The 20,737-nt window shown below is 32.7% G+C and overlaps 3 protein-coding genes, 1 long non-coding RNA gene and 6 other non-coding genes across 12 annotated transcripts; 1 reads left to right on the top strand and 9 right to left on the bottom strand.

Annotated features, from left to right (window-relative positions):
• Window positions 1–96: 96 nt before the first annotated feature.
• LOC138337249 (uncharacterized) lies at window positions 97–746 on the bottom strand. The gene is made up of 2 exons (XR_011210818.1): window positions 540–746; window positions 97–435 (listed from the first exon to the last, which is right to left on the bottom strand). It is a non-coding gene; the product is annotated as an uncharacterized lncRNA (long non-coding RNA).
• Window positions 747–3,688: 2,942 nt separating this feature from the next.
• On the top strand, window positions 3,689–10,845 carry LOC101259764 (B3 domain-containing transcription factor VRN1-like). 3 transcript variants are annotated; one of them, XM_010325408.4, is made up of 8 exons: window positions 3,689–3,873; window positions 4,908–5,544; window positions 5,752–5,945; window positions 6,089–6,494; window positions 6,575–6,679; window positions 6,760–6,864; window positions 6,945–7,138; window positions 7,301–7,732. In XM_010325408.4, the coding sequence occupies exons 1-8, from the start codon at window positions 3,790–3,792 to the stop codon at window positions 7,571–7,573; spliced, it is 1,998 nt and encodes a 665-aa protein (XP_010323710.1). In that variant the 5' UTR covers window positions 3,689–3,789; the 3' UTR covers window positions 7,574–7,732. The 3 variants fall into 3 exon arrangements, with proteins under 3 accessions (XP_010323710.1, XP_010323713.1, XP_069143192.1); XM_010325411.4 differs by lacking the exon at window positions 7,301–7,732 and adding an exon at window positions 10,703–10,845 and having other exon boundaries at window positions 3,700–3,873; XM_069287091.1 differs by having other exon boundaries at window positions 3,700–3,873; window positions 6,089–6,428.
• On the bottom strand, window positions 8,935–9,039 carry LOC112941915 (small nucleolar RNA snoR97). Its single transcript, XR_003247564.1, has one exon. It is a non-coding gene; the product is annotated as a small nucleolar RNA snoR97 (small nucleolar RNA).
• Window positions 9,091–9,198, bottom strand: LOC112941914 (small nucleolar RNA snoR97). Its single transcript, XR_003247563.1, has one exon. It is a non-coding gene; the product is annotated as a small nucleolar RNA snoR97 (small nucleolar RNA).
• On the bottom strand, window positions 9,257–9,373 carry LOC112941950 (small nucleolar RNA Z278). The gene has a single exon (XR_003247609.1). It is a non-coding gene; the product is annotated as a small nucleolar RNA Z278 (small nucleolar RNA).
• LOC112941948 (small nucleolar RNA Z223) lies at window positions 9,509–9,601 on the bottom strand. Its single transcript, XR_003247607.1, has one exon. It is a non-coding gene; the product is annotated as a small nucleolar RNA Z223 (small nucleolar RNA).
• LOC112941927 (small nucleolar RNA U36a) lies at window positions 9,630–9,717 on the bottom strand. The gene has a single exon (XR_003247576.1). It is a non-coding gene; the product is annotated as a small nucleolar RNA U36a (small nucleolar RNA).
• On the bottom strand, window positions 9,746–9,895 carry LOC112941933 (small nucleolar RNA snoR134). Its single transcript, XR_003247582.1, has one exon. It is a non-coding gene; the product is annotated as a small nucleolar RNA snoR134 (small nucleolar RNA).
• A 688-nt stretch (window positions 10,846–11,533) lies between the features above and the next one.
• LOC101257681 (F-box/FBD/LRR-repeat protein At1g13570) lies at window positions 11,534–14,767 on the bottom strand. Its single transcript, XM_004243269.5, has 3 exons — window positions 13,272–14,767; window positions 12,003–12,182; window positions 11,534–11,806 (listed from the first exon to the last, which is right to left on the bottom strand). The coding sequence occupies exons 1-3, from the start codon at window positions 14,661–14,663 to the stop codon at window positions 11,681–11,683; spliced, it is 1,698 nt and encodes a 565-aa protein (XP_004243317.1). The 5' UTR covers window positions 14,664–14,767; the 3' UTR covers window positions 11,534–11,680.
• A 2,747-nt stretch (window positions 14,768–17,514) lies between these two features.
• LOC101260065 (uncharacterized) lies at window positions 17,515–20,349 on the bottom strand. Its single transcript, XM_004243750.5, has 3 exons — window positions 18,253–20,349; window positions 17,911–18,090; window positions 17,515–17,736 (listed from the first exon to the last, which is right to left on the bottom strand). Exons 1-3 carry the CDS (start codon window positions 20,242–20,244, stop codon window positions 17,671–17,673), a joined length of 2,238 nt encoding a protein of 745 aa, XP_004243798.2. The 5' UTR covers window positions 20,245–20,349; the 3' UTR covers window positions 17,515–17,670.
• Between the last annotated feature and the right edge of the window lie 388 nt (window positions 20,350–20,737).

The following is a 20,737-nucleotide window of genomic DNA, read 5'->3' as shown; positions in this document are numbered from 1 at the left end:
ATCAAACCTTATATTGAGGTTTCGAATTCAAATTCAAATCTCAAGCATTTGATTTTTATATTTTGAATCCTTATGCATAAACAACCGTATAAGAAGAAGGTTGAAAATATAAGCTCGAATTAATACAAAAGATATTAAGATTGAACATTAAAAAAGATAAATTTTTGTAACGTTTATTCATAATCAGTCGACACATATTTAATGTTATCCACATCAAAACCATACAATATACTTTTTTTACTTGCTATTACAATTATGCATCGCAAACTATCATACATGTGCAAGTGCTATGCTTCTTTCCAGCAGGAGCACATTTACAATTCTGAGGCATCTTACTCACTCGCCATTTAAACAGAGCTAGATATCCGCATCTTATTTTATCACAGATATCATTAGCCTCGAAAGTTCCCGGACAAAATTTAATTTCACCTGACACTAAAACACGAAAAATGCATATACACATTAATCAAAATTATTAAAAGAAATTAAAAAAAGGCAATGTAAGTTGAATATAAATTGTAAAAAAAAAAAGTACTTACCTAAGGCAGGTTGAAAAAAAGTGAGAAATATTGCCAAGGAGAGGAAAGAAAAAACAATGTAGCTCTTCATCATTTTTTTTAACTTTTTTGTATAATATTTCAAAAGATGAATTGTTTATGATAATTGTTACACATGTACAACTCTTATATAGAGCTCCAAAGGAATGTTATATTTGGAAGATTATACTGTTGTTTTAAATAAAATAATATCCAACCCATAAATTAAGGGATTGAGTTATCCTAATTTGCTCATTGACCATTTTCGAATCTATTCAAATTTTACTTTTAAGAATTTTTTACCCCATTGAAAAAAGAACTTTCCTTTTCATTGTTTTGGGTTTTAATTTTTTTTATTTATTCTTTGGACGTTTTGACTTGTAACCATACTATATACATTTAATGTAACGTAACGTAAAGATTTTATTTCAGTGATTAAAGTGAATATATGTTGTATAACTTAAGGGAAAAATTGGTACTCATCGAAATGTCAGGTCACATAAAAAGCAAATTTCTTTCTATTGTTGATTACTTAAAAATTAAATTAGTTTTTAATATTCCAATACATTTATACTCGTTTGATAGAGTGTATAAGAATAATATTAAATGAAATGAATTAGTTATGCTTGCATTGCCATGCATGTATTAGTTATGTTTGCATTAATTATGTATAAATTATTTTTATGCATTGTGTGGTTTGATGCATAAAAAAAAGCATATATTGCATAAAAAATAATTTACAAAGATACCCTCCACTACTATGGCAGAAAAAATGTAAAAAGGGTCTTGAGGGGCAATTGAGTCTTTCATCATTTTAATGCATGTATCAAAACCATTACATTGCTACTACATAAAAATCCTTAGTATGAGCAATACACACTTTAATACACATTACAATATAGTATATAACTAATGCAAATATTACATATACATAAATTAGAAAAAAACATCAAATAAGATACTAATAATATACCAGATTAATATTATAATGTGCGAAATCTTATGAGAAGAACTTTTATAGTTCAAAATTGAGAAAGAAGCTATAAATGATCATCATACATTTCATTTTTGGTGCTAGTATACGTATCAATCCCTTAATTAATATAGAAAATCACTACGGTTAAATAGTTCGATCATGAAATATTTTTTATGTAACTTTTTATTTTTAACTTTAAATTTAAAATTACAAGATTAAAACACGATATATTTATATGTATATTATTAATTTAAAATTATAAAATAATTTTTTTTTCTTTAAAGCTACATATCAAATCAAACTGGATTTAACTCCTCTCCAGTAATGAATCTCTTCCAATCTCTAATTGCCAGTATTTATTTGATTAACTAAAGAGTTTTAACATAATTAATATTTTTCTCACTTTTTTTTTTTTACTTAAAATCCTTTCTTATCTATCGTAGTTTATTATGAATTTGGCTCCTTAAAATTTTTTCCTCACATTACTTAAAAAGAAAAAAAACTTTTCTCCCAATTTCCAAATCTTTTTTAAAAAATCATTAACTTTCTGGAAAATGATATGTATATTTTTTTTAATAAAAAAATGTATTATTCATTCGATTTCATTGCATTACTTATAATTGCGACTCTTTTCATTATTCATGAGTTCATGTGTCGAAGAATGTTTTTGATATTTTCTTCTTCTATCATATTTAATTTTCTTCTTCCACCATTTCTACATATTTCTTTTCTTTAACTAAGTCTGATATTGAAAAATTTGATATACAGATATTAACTAATCCAACAAAATAAATGAAAATAAGTTGCAAAAAGGGAGTTTCAAAGAAGCTAAAATTTGAAAAATATCTAGGATTTATTGCCAAGTCGTTCCGTAAGAGTGACAGAGAAAACACTTCTTTAAAAAAAAATAGCATATAAAAACTGATATAAGTTTTTGAGACGAAAAGGTAAAAACCAATGATGGGCTCTGACTCGAAAAATTTCAATTAAACTTTGTGAGAGAGGCATCAATTGAAAAATTATCAATGATTAATAATAAAATGAATTCAAAGTCTCAAATATCAACAATAGAAAAAAAATCTAAAAATATATTGTTGATTTGCTGCAAAATAGAATTTGAAAAAATAAACTATGACAGAGACAAAAGGATTTTAAGAACAGAAAGGAAGTGAGATAAATATTAACTATGATAAATTTTTTTAGTTTATCAAACAAATTTGAGCCATTAGACTATTGTATGACATATGTCAAATTATTAAAGGGATAATAAAAGAACCGAAGGAATTCATATCTGGAGAGGAGCTCAATCCACCAACACTAATACATTAAAACAGAGAAATTAAAATATGAGAAAATTACGCTATAAATTACTACTCACCATAGCTATAGTTTGCTATAATTGTCACTCGCGACTAACATTATACATTAATTACGTTGGTTGACTTCGAGTTTGTATAATTAGTCACGTTTGTATATGTATAATTCGCCAGAGTATACAAATACATATGTATTATATACAATTTTTTTAACCTATATACATATACAATTCACATCTCTCTCACTCTCTGCCCTCTCTCGCTCGCCTCTCTCCTTCCTCTTTAGATCTCGCTCGTCTCTCTCCTCCTCTTCCGATCTTTCTTGTCATATATACAAATACATATGTATAATGTACAATTATCTAATCAATATGCATATACAAGTCACTTTTCTCCCACTCTTTTCCCCTCTCTCGCCTCTCTCTCCCAGTCACGCTCACCTTTCTCCTCCATATAACATATAGGTACAAATTGTAATTATTAAACTATAGCTTTGAAGAATAATTAATTATTTCTAAGTGACTATATGTGAAAGTTTCTCATAAAATATTTCGGCAAAGAAATTTATTTTTAATTACCTATAGTTAACAATATATTTTGTTATTCATGGGAATATATATCCTATATATCCTTTCAATTTTAAAAGCCGAAAAATCTTCTACAGTATCCTACACGTAAAGGCCAGAGTGGTAAGCTGCTCGACGATGATTCACTTATTAGATATTAAACGAATAATAACTTATTTATCAGATATTAAATAAATTTATGGCCCACTTATTTGATATTAAAAGAGTAATGCCAATTTATGAACCTATGTATACTATAGCATACAAATATAAATATTTTATTTGCTATATATCAAAGTTGTCCTATATTAAACGAACAGATTGTACCCTTTAATTTTAGCCAAAGGGTAAAAAAAAACTGGCCAACCGGAAAATCGGTCAGTGCATGCGGCGTGATGATGGAATCTTGCTCCAACTCCTACTCGGCCGGCAGTTTCTACGTCATTGTTGAGCCCTCTGTCATGGATGATCGTCAACTTGTAAGTTGTTACTACAATAGTACAGAGAATTTAGGGCACATTCTACTGATTTAATTTGCTGTATCAATTTGATTGAATGCTTTATTTTTATGCACAATCGAAATTTTCAAACTTGATAAAGCTCCAATTTTGAGTGCAAATATAGACAATTAACTCATCAACGCTCCAATTTACAAAATAATCATATAGGTATTAGCATCATAGGGACAAGTTAGAGTGTTTAGTTGCAGGTCGAGAATGTCTATATATGTACTCTCGATCTCGAAGTTGGAGTGTTTACTAAGTTCGAGTGTTTATTTATGTATTACCTTTATTTTATGGGTTAGTACTTTCATACTTATTTTGAACAGTTCACCTAATTATCTTTTAGGTGATCTAGTGGTGTATGTAGAAGTTAGAACTCATAAACTGTAATATATGAACCAGACAATATTAGTTAGCTTAGAATCTTGGTGTCTAGTTTAGGTTTTCTCATATGAAGTTTCAGTACGATTTTTAGGTGGTTTAAAACTACTGTACTTCACCGCCATAGTTTGTCTTACTGGATTTTTGATAGATTATTTATCCATATGAGAGTTTCAGCTAAAGTTACTGGTTTTTGCTGAACCTGTAACCCTTCCTTAAGTTACTTAGAATCTCCTTTTATAACAAAGCAATAATGGATAATCTATGGTTGATAATAGAACAGAAACAAGGATACATACATAGTTAATACTTGTGGTGTAGTTTCGGATATGGATTCTTCAGAATCTATGGAAAATTGGCTAGTTTTTGGCTTTAGATTACACTGTTGGTACTGGTCGAATTCTTGAGATTGTCAGCCATATTCTTCTAGTCTCGTGGCTCCTGCTTATTTGTTAAGATTGTTTTTCTGCTTGCTGTACATGAGCACTCAATTCGAAATTGGTAAAACTTTTGTGTTGCATCGTTCTAATTAGTTTTATAATTCTGCACTACAATTTTATGTCTTAAATGGTTATAACTTATGTCTGATCTTAATTTGAAAAATCTATGTTTGTTGTTTGTGTGTGCAGCGGTTGCCAGACAAATTTGTCCGGGAACATGGAGATGAACTCCTTGATACCGTCAAGATTATTGTTCCCACTGATGATTTCTGGTGTGTGGGCCTGAAGAAGGCTGGTAAAATGATTTGGCTTCATGATGGTTGGCAAGAGTTTATGGAACATCATTCTGTCAACTGTTGGTACTTTTTACTCTTCAAATATGGACAGACCTCATGTTTCAATGTCCACATATTTGACCTAGCCGCTACTGAGATTGATTATCAACTTAGGAGTCATGGTTATGCTAAATCACGTGATGTTGCTCAGGATCTTTCTCACAGAAAGGATAAAATTGTTGGTGATAATGGCTTCACGAGCTCCATTGAAATTGTGGATCTTTTGGAAACTGAGCAGGGACCAGAGAGTTCAGCTAAGTCATCTGAACTTCCGCATAGAGCCAAAAGACGTAAAATAGCATCTGGAAAGATTAAGATTACACGCTGCTATGAAACAAGAAGCAAAACAAACAAATTACATGATAACGGACAGCTATTAAATGCGAAGAATTTGAACATATCGGGCAATGGCAGTTTAACTAAGCCAGTAGGTGGAAAATCTGTTCGGCGAAGTATTAAAACTCCTATACACTCTGCAGTGGCAACTGGAGGTATGACTAATCCAAATAATGAACAAGAGAGAAGTAAAACAAAGTACTTCATTTCAATGAAAGTAAATATATGGAGATTCCAGATGAATTTGTATCAGTATCTTCAAATAAAACCAATTGCAAAACCAGCTAGTTTGTTTTCTAACCAAATATTGTAAGCTTGAAAATTTCTCTGCATCATATTGAGATCTAATTTGATAAATGCAGGTACAAGGAAATTGTTCACGAGCAAGCAACGGGAGAAATCTTTAGGGCGTGGAAGGTATGATCGTCGCGAAAGAGCACAACAAAAGGTATCAGAAACAAGCAGGGCCATTCAAACTGCCAAAATGTTCATTCCAGAAAATCCTTATTTCTTGCAGATTCTTGAAAAATACAACGTAGAACGGAACTATATTCTGGTGAGCCTTTGTACCTATACATTAAACTGAACGTGTCATTTTTTTCTTCTTTAAACTGCATTGTATCTCAATATATTCATACTCATGCATACTAATCTTTCATTCTTCTTGATGCATACTTCACAACGCGTCATAATCTGCAGAATATACCAGTTGAGTTTGTCCGGAAGTATATGCCAAAGACTTCAGAACTGATTGAACTTCAAGATACTGATGGAAATAAGTGGAAAGTCCGTTGCATTAGGAGGAAACTTCGGGTGCTTCTAAGCAAAGGATGGTTGAACTTTGTTACGGATAATAGTTTACTGGTAGGAGATGTTTGCGTCTTTGAGTTGCTCAAGAACTTTCAGGCTGTTGCATTAATACTGAAGGTGCACATGTTTCGCAATAGGGTGGAAGAAAATTCAAAAAATTTACACACTGGTAGCCTATTTGAACAAACTCTGTCTACTGGTAAAAACTGTGTACTTCAGTTCGATGAAAGTAAGCATACAAAGAGTTCAGATGCATTCGAACCATTATCTTCAGATAGAACCAATCACAAGACTGGTTTGTTTGTTTAACCAACATAAAATCTGAAGCTCGAAAAACTTATCAGCATCACTGAGAGCTAATTTGACGAATTGCAGATACAGAGAATTCATTCGGGCAGCAACAGGAGAAATCCGTAGTGCATGGAAGCTCTGGTAATCGTCGTAAAAGAGGACGACCAATGGATGCAGAAGCAAACACTGGTTAGTTTGTTTAACCAACATAAAATCTGAAGCTTGAAAAACTTATCTGCATCACTGGGAGCTAATTTGACGAATTGCAGATACAGAGAATTCATTCGGGCAGCAACAGGAGAAATCCGTAGTGCATGGAAGCTCTGGTAATCGTCGTAAAAGAGGACGACCAAGGGATGCAGAAGCAAACACTGGTTAGTTTGTTTAGCCAACAGAATATCTGAAGCTCGAAAAACTTATCTGCATCACTGAGAGCTAATTTGATGAATTGCAGATACAGAGAATTCATCTAGACAGCAAGAGGAGAAATCCGTAGTGCATGGAAGCTCTGGTAATCGTCGTAAAGGAAGACGACTAAGGGATGCAAAAGGAAACAGCGCAACTACTGCTGCCAAAATGTTTACGCCAGAGAATCCTTACTTCATGATAACTCTTGGAGAATATCACGTGGTGCGGAACTATATTCTGGTGAGCCTGTCTACCTATACAATAAACTAAAGGTGTCTGATTTTTTTGTTTTTTTTGGCTGAAACTTCTTTGTATCTTAATATGTTCTTTGCTCATGTAAAAACTAATTTAACATTCTTATTGAATCTTGACACATACTTCGCAATTTGTCCTAATCTGCAGAATATCCCACCTGATTTTAGCCGAGATTATATGCCAAAGACTTCAGAACCAATTAAACTTCAAAATTCTGATGGCAGTAAGTGGACTGCACATTGCCTTAGGAGGAAAACGTGTATGTTTCTAAGCAAAGGATGGGTACATTTTGTTAGGGATAATAGTTTAGTGTTAGGAGATGCTTGTGTCTTTGAGTTGATCAAGGACATTCAGGCTGATGAACTTATACTGAAGGTGCATATATTCCGCAATAAGGTGGAACAAAATTCAACAAATTGACGCACTTCTAGTGATCTGACTATATATTGTCTATTGGTAAATGAGGGAGGTGATATTTTTTGAATGGTCTTAGTCACCTTTTTTTTCTTTCCAATTGGAGCCTTTGTAACTCCAGCAGTTGACATGTTCATATTAGAAATGCAGAGGCTATTTTCTTGATAGTCTTTTGCCCTTTTTCGTTTGTGCATTTTTTTTCTCCCATTCTTTCAGTTGGTTAACAATCAGCTAAAGTTCTCCAACAGTGACTTTTGCCAGGTACTTAGAATATTTTTTAGCAGAATGCCAAAATTGCTATTTTTAAGTAGTTGAACTTTTGTTCAAGTGTGTTATGCAACAAAGATTGGATCACTTCATATGGAGTGATGCTCTATTTTTCCTCATAAGTTGCATAGACGAGGATATTAATGAGTGAAAAGAGGCAGCAAAAGAGGCAATGGAAAAGGGTTTTTCATCCCTCAAAATAGTGCAAATCCCCTCTGGTTGGTTTGTATTTGATTTCTTGAGACTTTTTTTCTTGATTTTTTTTATATTTTAGGAGATGCAACAGTGAATTTGGGAAGGGGGAGGTCTGGTGAGATTTAGATCCGCAAAATTAGATACAAAATGAACTTAGATACCAGATGATTATGAACATTTTATTGAACTGTACTTCCACTCTCATAGTGTTGTGAAAGGTGATCACCTTGTCATCAATGGCTACGCAAGACTTTCGCTCTCATAGTGTTGTTGTGAAAGGTGATTATTACCTCATCATCAATGGCAAACAAGGCTACCCTTATTGATTTTTAGACAATCTTCAAAAGGCAACTGCATGATAATTTATCATCAATTGTGCCTTGGGCCTTTTCCAAAGAGTTATTTTTCATTCTTTTAGATATATTTTCTTCCTAAACACAAGTCTATGTTGCTATTGTTTGCATTTGTTAAAGTTATCGAAGTTTAAATTACTACTGCTTCTTAAAATTCTTAATTCTTAAGGGCACACAATCAGTTTTAGATTGTTCTTTTCTTTTCTCATCGACTGATTTCATGCCACCTTTCTTCTTATTCATTTTTGCACAAGTTTGTCTTCCACAATACACAACACAATTAACCATCATAAATAAACAATAATAGTCGTGCAAATTAGGTATTAATAAAAGTGAAATATCTTAATGCCTCATATTATATTTGTGTTGCGCGCAACATTTCATCAATACTCATTATCACAACTAGGATTTGTGTTGCGCGCAACATTTCATCAATACTCCTTATACAAGTTGTCCTGCTAGTATTGTTTGGTTTTATAAAACAAATTTTAGTTACAGTTAGTGAAATTATAAAAATGAAATTGTTCAAACATTTAATAGTCAATTTTACAAACATGTAGTGCTGATATTTAACTCCAATCTTAGTGAAATATGCAAGATAGGAGGTGATGGACTGCACGCAATTTATGAGTTTTCATTTACACTCAACCACAAAAGTGAGCATAATACAAATGGAGTAAAACTCAATGCATTACAAAAAATTTATAAACATTTAGTGCCATGATTTAACTCCATCTCGTTGAATTATTCAAGAGAAGAAGCTGATAAACAGCACTAATTTTTCGAGTTTTTCAGACCCTAAACCCACTAATATATTCAAGAGCAAGAGTATAGTTAAAACTCAAAAAAAATTAAGAACAAAACTATGAAAAAAGCCTCAGTAAAATCCGTTGTGATCATGATTGATGTAGTGAAAATAAGGAGGTTCCCCCTGCAAAAGCAGGGACCTTAGATCCACTACACCTCACCGTTGGATTGGATCATCATCGGCAAATTTATGAATCTCGGAGAAATTAAATAATTTCATGATGAATGCTAGTTGCAATCTCAAATACTATCCAGCAATTTCAGATCTCGTCATAGATTTAAATATAAACAAAGAAAAAGGATTAACTAAAATGAGATTAAGAGGCTCAGTAGTATAAACAGCTCTATCAATCACAGAATATCAGAAGCAGAACTGGCATTAAAGCTGTATTAGAAATCATCACTGCCAAAATATGTAATGAAAAAAAGAATGATGAATCTAGCTCATATCAAGAAATTCAACCAATTTATGTTATGCTTCATCGATTTCTCTCAGAAGCGCGGATAAATCCGTTTTAATCATCGCCAAATTCTAAGAAATTAGAGAATTTTCTGAGGATTTTGCCGTTGATTTGACACAAATTAGCCATGAATAGAAGGTACAAAGGGCTAAACTGCAACACTAGCGGCGGTTAAATTTAGCACGAGCTTTGGGGCTTCTAACTTCACTTTGTAAACTCAGATGAGCCCGGGAGGCTACGTGCAAGTAAAACAGAAAAGAAGAGAAAGTAAAACAATTACGCCAATGTGAACAGAGAAACGGTGAACACCATTGAAGCAAATAAAAGGCTGGGTTAAGAATACTTGATGATAAAGCTTGGGAGTTTTTTTGAGCTTTATAGGGGAAGGAGCGCCTCTGAAACCCTAATTTGTGCCTCTGTGAGGTGAAGGCCCATTACTCATTCCGGGTCAGATTAGCCCGCATAGCTTAATTTGTTGTTAAAATTATGCAAACCATACAGTATAACATATAAATTTTATTTTATCTCCACTCTTTCGAAAATCCTTTATTTTAATACCTTTTGGATATATAATTGGAAAACGTTGATACTTTATTTTAATAATTTTTGTTATCAATTTAATGCCCTAAATTAGAAATTAAAAACAGAAAATATAATTAAATCTCACAAATCAAGTGTACGTTTTTTTCTTCTAACAATAAGTCGTTCAGAAAAAGGTAACATAACTAAAAAATTTAAATTTCAAGTTGTTAAAATTGTGTCTCCCTTTTCTTCCAATAAACTGCTTGATCAAAAAAAATTCTGGAGTGGAAAGAAATTGTTGGTTCATTCCAGTGAGCCACCCTCCCTACGACCGGAAGATGTAAAATTCTTACAAGATTGGTGGTCTTCGGACATAGTAACTACAAGTTTTTATTTTTATTTTTTTTATGACTGTTTTTTATTTTTATTTTCTTTTGGCTTGGGATGTTGTTTTGACTTCTTGAACCTTTGTGTCAAGAGCGTCTATTATTTTATATTTGGTATAATTGCTCATATGTATTGTGATGCAGTTTCAATGGAATTAATGTCGGACAAAAGTGATTGATCAGTTTCGAATTGTGTTTCGAAAGAAGATATCTTGCCAACAAGATATAAAAGATGTCCAGCAGATCAAGAAAAATTCAGATGAAAAACTAACATCAAACATGAATTGTTATGACAATGTGGACAAGAAGATCACAATTGAAGGACTTGTACTTTCTTCCCAAAAGAATCTTGATCAATACCTTTTTGGCGTACTTTGTTTTTTCAAATCTAATAATTTTCAAATTATAACATTACTTTCCACTGTTACAAATGTTTACATTAAAAAATACTTTTAGCTTACTAATTTTCGATTCAATAAATTAAAATATTACGTTTTTCAATTTTGTCTATATCTTTTTATTGTTAATTTTTGATAAAGTGAATCCTATATACATATTTTGTATTGTTTTATGTTTGATATAAAGTTATTTTTTAAATATATGTTGTATTAGTTAAGTAATTACTGTATATGTAACTGCTAATAATTACTGAAATACTATTACGAATGAAGCAGCTATAAATGCAATATCGCGCAAGTCAAAACGCTCATAAGTCATTTTAAAACTAACTAAGATGTGGTTTTTTGAACCTTATTGTTCAAGGCAAAATCAATCCATTTTTCGACCATGGATTCAGCAGAAGAATTATCAACTGTGACGCGAAGAACGAGTGTGTGAACTTGAAATGACAAATATTAAGAAAAATCTATTTTTAATAAGAACGACAGGTAAATAGGGATGGAGAGAGTAACTTCTTTTCTGGTAAGGCCATCAAAAGGTATATAATATCCTAACTTATAAGTAAATATGCAACCGTTTGACTTGGAACATACTTTAAACCATCAACTGAAAAAAGGACCATTTTCTCCCAAATGTACAGAAACAGTAACTTGATCAGTTTTTCTCAAAAGAGGATCATCCAAAAAGAAGTAGTTAGTTTGCACAAAATGAAACAGAACAAAATCATCCTCCAATCTCGTTGCCGATAATATGGAATAACTTGTCATTTCTAAGAATGGATACTCTCTTATCAGGTTTTGGTTTGTGCACTTCTTCTGCGGAGAGCTCACCATCCTCCTCTCTACGAAACTGCATTTGCAATAATAGAATATGAAGTTTGCCAAGCACAATCACATTAACAAAGAAATAAAAACACACCAAAGTTAACAAGACTAAAACAGTCGAATCCTCACTCATATACTAAAATTTTATCCTTAGTCATTCAATCTATAATCTCTCCTTAGTGAGTCGTGCAGTGCCATTGCCTATTGGAGTTGTAGATTACCTGGAAGAACTTTGTGGTGGAACCCAAAGTCAATGACAAAGTCTTCAAATCTGGAAGAATCCAAGTGAAATCATCTACAACCTCTTCAAAAGTACCATGACGTGAAATAATTTCTAACTCCAGATTCTTGATATCATTTACTGGTAATATATCAGTTACCTCAACAGGAATGAGGACAACCTGACAACCATCAAAACCAACTCACAATGATTGGTAACCAAACAATTGTATAGTCAAAAGCAACTCGTTCTGGAGTCCCATTTGGAAAACATTTAGTTGATGTGGACAACAAGACTATATGACGTTGAAGTTGAAAAAGAGTACTCGGAAGGTTGTGACTGGAAAAGAATTTCACTAGAAAAAAGTTAACAGAGTGAAAACCATTATTTACCTTGAGATGCTCCTCAAATTGTCTATTTCAAGTTGAAACCGAAATGATCGACAAAATTGTAAACAAACATTAATTTGCAATATATTAACATTTGTAAATTGTGAATGTCAAGATGCCTATCATGTCAGAGTTACAAATAACAATAACCAAAAAGCAGCTTACATATGTCTTGGAAACCAAATACAAAGTAAGCTAGTATGAAACTCAGTGTTCCAAGTCAAAACTTTCGCCACATTTCATCCAATTAACCTATTTTGTAACAATATAATTCGCAAGCACTTTCTTTGTGTTTATCTCAATGTATTCTCTAGTAAGAATTAGGAAGTTGGAGATGTGTATCAAGCAAAAGTTCTGTCATGCAACAAAGGAACATTAAAGATGAGTACAAACACGCAAATTGAATTCAAATGCTTTAATTTGTCTACAAGCAAGCATTATGGCTTTCATACCTATTTTTATTTATGAATTCAGGCCTTTAACAAAAAAGAAAAACGTTCTGGCTTTCTGGTGATAAATAAAATTGAACAAAATTGAACAATTCCAACTCGTGAGAAGCTTTTATTAAAGGGGAAAGACTTGAGGCCGCCATATTAAAGTAACAAAAAAAACCATCAAACAGTCGATGCTTTCTTATAAAGGCCATCCAAAGATAGCTTATAAGTAAAAAGGAAAAGTAAGCTAATATGCAACTAACCTATGTTGATGTGTAATCAATAATTTCATTTGCAGTCACGTTATAATATTTATAAATACATGATCCTCTGGCAAGGGTACGAGAGTTGGGCATCAAGAAAATGCAGTATGGCATACAACAAAGGAACTTCGTAAGCATATAGAGGACTGGAGAGTTCCAGAAAAGGAGGAGAAAAAAGGGTTACCTCTTCAATATCGCAGATCAAACTCAAATGCTTGGAGTGAGCACACGACTCCAGAATATCTCTAAACCAACTGTAGTAGTAATCACGAAGCTTAAGGGGATCTAAATATAACAGAACGAATTCCAATTCTTGTAAATCTTCTATTCCTGTAAAATCTGTGAGGCCACCCTTGTACTCAAATGATTTCAACTTGGGCGAATTTATTCTTGCCTCCCATTTCACAATGCTATCCTTCAGCACCAAGCTAACCAAATTCGGTTGAGAAATATGAAGTTTTTGCAACCTACTGCAAGTATCTATGATGAGTTTCTCAAGTAGAGGGAAATTGTCTATAAAATTCATCCATGTCATTTTTAAATCATCGCCATCCCAATCAAACAATGTCAAATCTTCATCATTAATATTGCACAATGTCAAACTCCGCACTGTTGGTTTGGAAGTAATCTCAACTTCGCATAAGTCACTGTAACCATCTATGATAAGTTTCTCAAGTAGAGGGAACTTTTCTATAAAATGTATCAATGTTTCTGGGTCATAAGCATCTCGCAACGTCAACTCTCGTACTGTTGTCGTGGACGCAATCTCTACTTCACACATGTCTATGCTGAATGAAATAAATTCAAGCGAATGAAGATTTGGGGACTCTACGCGTATTTTACCATCAGAACAAAGAAGATGCACTCCGAAAAATTCCAGATTAGGATTTGAAACTACAATAGTACGCAACTTTTTAGTGTCCTGAATGCGTAACTGTTCAATCAGTGGGCATCCAGCAATGAGATCCTTAAAATCATCATCCTCAATGCAAACAACAAATAGAAAGAGTAACTTAAGAGCAGGAAGCTCAAAGGAACAATTTGTAATCTCACAATTCGATATAATTAAATGAACTAATGTATGAGCGCAAAATGCAAAACCACAGAGATAGTAATGATCACGATTAATCGTTTTTAAACTGAGACATAACCTTTTAATGCTATTTTCCAAGGCAAAAGAAATCCACTTGTTTACGAGCAGTTCAGCAGGAGAATTTTCAACTGTCATTCGAAGACAGAGTTTGTCGACATCACAATTGTATTCAGAGGGCTTCTGACGGATTTCTAAGGACTTGATCAAGTGAGTTAAGAAGGCCTCTCTTTTAGGTTTATCTGTAACACTGTATCGTGAATAGTCGGCACCAAAATCAATTTCGTCCAAGAAAATTCTAGGATGAGATGCCCAAATGCTTTGCCATTTTTTGGACAAAATACTAGTTTTCACTGCATCGATCCGTGGAAGGCGAAAGTGAATTTCACGTATGATTTCAATTGGCAAATTGGAAATTCTGTCCACCGAATTTCTTTGTTGTTTTGGGGGTTTTTTACGTCCGTAATACCTTCTTCTCTTCGGCATTTTCAGACGGAGGTGAAACAAATTAGATGAACCAGAAGAAGTTAAAATGCTAAACTTTTAGGTTTACGAAGATGACAAATGTTCTTGGTTATATGCTCTATATTTACGTAATAAATTGGACCCTTATTTGATTTTAAATTATAATTTTGACATTTAACTTTGTCATTGTACAAAAGATACTTTAATTATCCAAAACTTTAAAAAAAACAGTCGAATTCTACCTGACAAAATGCGTGAAATACACCCAAATTAGGCGCTTTAGAGATAAACATTGAAAAGATTATTAAATCCTGAGAAAATGCACAAGCTCCCTACATTATGACTGAAATTTCAGAAATACACCTTAACTAAACTAAGGTCCTATTGCCCCCATTGAACATATTTTTTTTTTGTAATTTTGTGCACCTTTTTTACTTACGTGACATCCAAATATCTCCCACGCGCCTCAATTACGTGGAGTCACGAAATGTGTCATGCAAGATAAAATGTATATAAAATTAAAAAAAAAAAGTTTAGAGGCGTAATAGGATCTTAGTTTAATTAAGGTATGTCTCTGGGATTTCGATCGTAATTTAAGGAATACTTGTGCATTCTCCCTTGAATCTTATCTACGGGTTGCTCTGAAATAATTTTGCAACAAAAACATTTAATTCCTCTAGTGATTTCCATATTGGCTTGAATATCTAATCAATAATATGCAATTTTTGTCTGTAAAGTATTGAACCTTGACTAAATTAAGGAAGAAGAATAAATAATCGTTTAAGTATATGAATTTTCTGCACATATCTTGAACAATTTTTTTTTTATATAAGAGGTATGAATTTAAAAATTTAGATTAAATTTTTTTTAGAACAAAGAGAAGAGGAGCTTAGTAAAAAATTTTCCCACAAATGAATTTGTTTTCTTTATAAATAATTTTCTTACTTGTTTGGTAGGTAAATAAATAATTTTCTTACCTATTTCTAATGTTTAGTTAGTAATAAGAAATTATTGGCTTAGATGATTTAGATTAATTTGGGAAAATACTATGACATCGGAACTAAAAAAACCAAGATTTAACACAAACTCATTCTTGAAATTGATATGACCGTACCAACAACTCGATACATGATCCTATTAGATTCAAAACATAATACATTAATAAGCTCTTTAATTTGGTCTAATTTCACATTTATGTCCTTTAATTTTGAATATGAACAAATACACAGTTAAACTACTCAATACTTTTGTCATAACAAGGAATTAAGATGAATAATATTAATTAAACGGAATAGGATCAAAAGTAACGTCAAACTATTTGAAATAGAGCAAATATACCCTCTGTTTCATTTTTGGCTCAAAAAATACCCTTGTTCTTAACATAAGAGACCACAAATATTCTCCAATTTAATAGCTCCGTTAACCTCATGTCGTGGCATCTGATGTGGAAAAAATAAGCCACGTGACTCAACACGTAAGCGTCTTACATGGAATAAAGATCCACATGACTGCCACCTAAATATACAAATTATTTTATCTGGCACGAGTTTATTTAAATTGTAATTATTTGTGAAGTACATGTATATATGAAATTAAAAAAAATAATTTATTTTATCATGTCAAAATTTATTTTATTCATAATTGTATCTAAGTGATTTTTAAAAATGAAAATCTTAAATTGAATAATTTTATTCCTTATATTTCATCTTCCTATCCATTCAAACTAGACTAGATTCCAAGTTCACAACAGTAATTAATCATAATGTTAAATTCTTTTACCTAGTCTAATTATGATTTGCATCTTTCATCTTCTCATCTATTAAAAGACTACTATTTAAAATTGAAAATAGAATTTGAACGTACATTTTTACTACACCCTTCGTTTCAAATAGGATCACCTAGTTTGACTTGGAACAAAATTTAAGAAAAAGAAGGAATATTTTTTAATCTTGTGGTTCTAAATTAAAATTATGTCAAATCTACCAAAATGTCCTATAATATTGTGGTCTTAAACATGTCACGTGAAGAGTTAAAATTAAAATGATGCCAAAAAAAGAAAAACGGATTATTCTTTTTGAAATAAACTAAAAAAGAAACATGAATATTTCTTTTTAAACGGAGGAAGTACTGTTTAAGAACTGTTTTATAATTGAAAGAAACTGTCATTCAAGGATACTAATTCTAGAGCTTTACTTAAACAATACATATATTTCACGCTCCATTTCTCATTAAAATAAATTAGACAATCTTGTCGCATGATTTATTTTTTTATCCATTCATGACTATAAAAATGCAACTATTTAAAAATGGTAAGCTACTGCAACAGTTGAATGCTACTGTGATATCACTAACCCCTCAAAATGCAGGCCAATTCAGACCTATATCATGTTGTAATGTGTTGTACAAGATAATTTCCAAGATGATCTGTGGAAGGAGCTGTTAGCTATATTGTCGCAGAAAATCAGGCAGCCTTTGTTACAGGAAGGTCACTAGTGCATAATGTGTTGATATGTTACGACCTTCTAAGGCATTACAAGAGAAAGACATCCCCGCGGTGTATGATGAAGATAGAGACCTCAGGGAAGGCTTATGATATGGGAGTTCATTGAGGAGGCACTACAGGGCTATGGCTTTCCGAAGACATTCATACGATTAGTGATGAACTGTATAACCTCAACAAAATTTTCTATCAAGGTAAGCTGCTAAGGAAAGAGAGGAAGTGTAGGTTGCAAATACCAGTTGAAGATGACAAATGCTGCCTATGTGGTGCTAATAAGGTGGAAACTTCAGTGCATCTATTCTCTGAATAATTTCATGCTCAATAAAAAAGAATAAAAATGAGACTTGTTGTAAAAAATACGAAATAGAGTAATGAAACATAGCAAATCAACCTTGAATGAGCAAAATATTTCTTCTCCGAAATGTACAGAAACAAACAGTAACTTCATCAGTTTTTGTCAAAAGAAGCAGAACAAAAGCATTCTTTCAAATCATGGAACAATTATTTGGCTGCACAACTTCTCCAATCTCAAAATCTTATCAGGTTTGGATTGGGCACTTCTTTTGCTGAGAGCACATTATCCGCTCTACTAAACTGCAATTGCAAATAATAGAACATGATGTTTGTCAAGCACAATCAGAGACACGAAAAGTAACAAATACTAAAACAGTCATTCATTCTATGATTCATCCTTAGTCATTGCCAGCACTAGTTGTTACGACCAGACAAAAGTTAACTGTGGAAAAGCCAATTGGAGTTGTAGATTACCTGGAAGAACTTTGTGGTGTAACCCAAAGTCAATGACGAAGTCTTCAAATCTGGAAGGATACTAATGAAGTCATCTATAACCTCTTCAAAAGTACCATGACGTGAAATAATTTCCAACTCCAGATGCTCCATATTAGTTACTGGCAATATGTCTGTTACATATTTAGGATTGATGATAACCTGACAACCATCAAAAAGCAACTCAGAAAACCGAACAATCGTATACTCGTTCTGGTGTCCCATTATATTGACAACAATGACTATATGACGTTGAAGTTGAAAGAGAGTACTTGGAAGAAATGCAGAACATCGTATGCATATGGAAGACAGAAAAAGGGTTACCTTTTTACTATTGCAGATCACACTCAAATGCTTGGAACGAGCACACGACTTCAAAATATCCCTAAACCATCTGTACCAGCATTTAGAAAGCCTTACAGGATCTAAATATACCTTAACGAATTCCAATTCTTTCAGATCTTCTATGCCCTTAATTTTTGTGAGACGACCCTTGAACTCCAACGATTTTAACTTGGATGAATTTATTTGTACCTCGTCTTCTACAATGCAATCCATCAGCACCAAGCTAGCCAAATTTGGTTGAGAAAGATGAAGCATTTGCAACTTACAATCAGCTATGATCAGTTTCTCAAGTAGAGTGAATTTGTTGATAAAATCCGTCCATGTCGTATATTTTTCTCTAACATTACACAATGTCAGATTCCTTACTGTTGGCAATGGACCAGTCTCAAATTCACTTACCATATCACAATCATCTATCAGGAGTTTCTCAAGTAGAGGGAATTTTTCTAAAAAAACCGCCCATGCCGTATTTTCTTGACAAACATTACGCAATGTCAACTTCTGTACCGTTGGCATTGGATTAATCTCAGCTTCACTTAAGATACTGCAATCATCTATCTCGAGTTTCTCAAGTAGAGGGAATTTTCCTATAAAATTCAACAATGTCTCTTCATGATAAGCTCTTCGCAATGTCAAATTCCGTACTGTTGGCAATGGATTAATCTCAGCTTCACTTAAGATAGTGCAATCATCTATCTTGAGTTTCTCAAGTAGAGGGAATTTTTTCATAAAATGCATCACTGTCTCTTGATGATAAGCTTTTCGCAATGTCAACTCTCTTACGGTTGTTGTGGAAGTAATCTCTAATTCACACAAGTCCACAATGAATGAAATAAATTCAAGTGAATGAAGATTTTGGGACTCTATACGTATTTTACCATCAGAACAAGGAAGATGAACTCCGAAAGATTTCAGTTGAGGATTTGAAACTACAATAGTATGCAATTTTTGAGTATCCAGAACACGTAGTTTTTCAATTCGAGGACAAGCAGCAATGAGATCCTTGAAATGATGATCCTCAATGCAAACAACGAATAGAAAGAGAAACTTAAGAGCAGGAAGCTTGAATGAACAATTCGTAATGTGACAATCGGATATAGTTAAATCAACTAATGTAGTAGAGCAAAATGCAATACCATGCAGGTAGTAATGATTAGGGTAAATCGTCTTTAAAGCAAGAGATAACAATTTAACGTTTTTTTCCAAGGCAAAACAAATCCACTTCTTTACCAGATTTTTAGGAGGAGGAGAGTCTTCAAGTGTTGTCATTCGAAGAAAGAGTTTGTCAATATCACAATCGTATTCAGAGGGACTCTTACGGCTTTCTAACAACTTGATCAAGTAACTCAAGAAGGCAACTCTTTTAGCTTTATCTGAAACACGATATTCTGAATAGTCGGCACCAAAATCCATTTCGTCCAAAATAATTCTAGGATGAGAAGCCCAAATTCTTCGCCATATTTTCGACAAAATATTGAATTTCGCGCCAACTTTCCATGGAAGATAAGACTGAATTTCACGGATTATATCCGTTGGCAAATTCGAAATTCTGTCCAATGGCGAATTGGAAACTCTGTTCACTGGCGAATTCGACATACCGTTCACTGGCAAATTCGAAATTCTGTCCACTGGCGAATTGGAAATTCTGTTCACTGATTCTTCTGGCAAATTGGAAATTTCGTTCACTGATTCTTCTGGCAAATTGGAAATACCGTTCACTGAATCTTCTGGCAAATTGGAAATTTCGTTCACTGATTCTTCTGGCAAATTGGAAATACCGTTCACTGATTCTTCTGGCAAATTGGAAATACCGTTCACTGATTCTTCTGGCAAATTGGAAATTTCGTTCGCTGATTCTTCTGGCAAATTGGAAATACCGTTCACTGATTCTTCTGGCAAATCGGAAATACCGTTCACTGATTCTTCTGGCAAATCGGAAATTCTGTCCTGAGACCTTCTTCGTTTCGTCATTTTCAAGATAAAAGTGTTGGTTTCCAACTGATGTAATGGGGAAAAAGAATTACAGAGAGAAGAATAATGAGTTCATTCTGTTATATATATATATTGTGGGTATCAAAGAAGGAGGATTAAAATGCAAAACAGAAAATAGAAAGGGACTCAATAGCAAACTAACTCAATTGAAACTTGATATGACCCCGAGCCCACTCGTGGTCAAGATTGGAGATTAGAGTCATCGTTGTGTCTCAAGTCATGAATCAGATCTCAAGTTGGGATTTGGTGAGCTTGAAAGAGTATTTTATGTTATCAAAGTCTTTTTTAATTTTTTTTTTAAAAAATAAGAAGAAAATTGGAAAGCACTTTTAGAAATATTTAAGCTAATTAAATATGAGAAAATTAATAAATATTTTCTGATTGGTAGATGGATCCAAATTAGGGGTATTAAATTTTTTTTTTGTTGTAGTGCCAACTTGTTTAAAATTTTAAGGTTGAGCTTAATTAAATT

The sequence above is a fragment of the Solanum lycopersicum genome, chromosome 7 (genome assembly GCF_036512215.1).
Source record: "Solanum lycopersicum chromosome 7, SLM_r2.1".
Classification (NCBI taxonomy): domain Eukaryota; kingdom Viridiplantae; phylum Streptophyta; class Magnoliopsida; order Solanales; family Solanaceae; genus Solanum; species Solanum lycopersicum.
This window is presented reverse-complemented; position numbering and strand designations above follow the sequence as displayed.

What these genes read in the sequence shown, in the direction of transcription:
- LOC101259764 (XM_010325408.4), top strand. Translation starts at nt 3,790, where the DNA reads ATGATGGAATCTTGCTCCAACTCCTACTCGGCCGGCAGTTTCTACGTC. An exon ending in TCATGGATGATCGTCAACTT is followed by an intron (nt 3,874 to 4,907) that starts GTAAGTTGTTAC and finishes TTGTGTGTGCAG; the next exon opens with CGGTTGCCAGACAAATTTGT. An exon ending in TGGTGCGGAACTATATTCTG is followed by an intron (nt 7,139 to 7,300) that starts GTGAGCCTGTCT and finishes CCTAATCTGCAG; the next exon opens with AATATCCCACCTGATTTTAG.
- LOC101257681 (XM_004243269.5), bottom strand. Translation starts at nt 14,663, where the DNA reads ATGCCGAAGAGAAGAAGGTATTACGGACGTAAAAAACCCCCAAAACAA. An exon ending in TGATCTGCGATATTGAAGAG is followed by an intron (nt 12,183 to 13,271) that starts GTAACCCTTTTT and finishes GATGGTTGTCAG; the next exon opens with GTTGTCCTCATTCCTGTTGA. An exon ending in CCACCACAAAGTTCTTCCAG is followed by an intron (nt 11,807 to 12,002) that starts GTAATCTACAAC and finishes TTGCAAATGCAG; the next exon opens with TTTCGTAGAGAGGAGGATGG.
- LOC101260065 (XM_004243750.5), bottom strand. Translation starts at nt 20,244, where the DNA reads ATGACGAAACGAAGAAGGTCTCAGGACAGAATTTCCGATTTGCCAGAA. An exon ending in TGATCTGCAATAGTAAAAAG is followed by an intron (nt 18,091 to 18,252) that starts GTAACCCTTTTT and finishes GATGGTTGTCAG; the next exon opens with GTTATCATCAATCCTAAATA. An exon ending in ACACCACAAAGTTCTTCCAG is followed by an intron (nt 17,737 to 17,910) that starts GTAATCTACAAC and finishes TTGCAATTGCAG; the next exon opens with TTTAGTAGAGCGGATAATGT.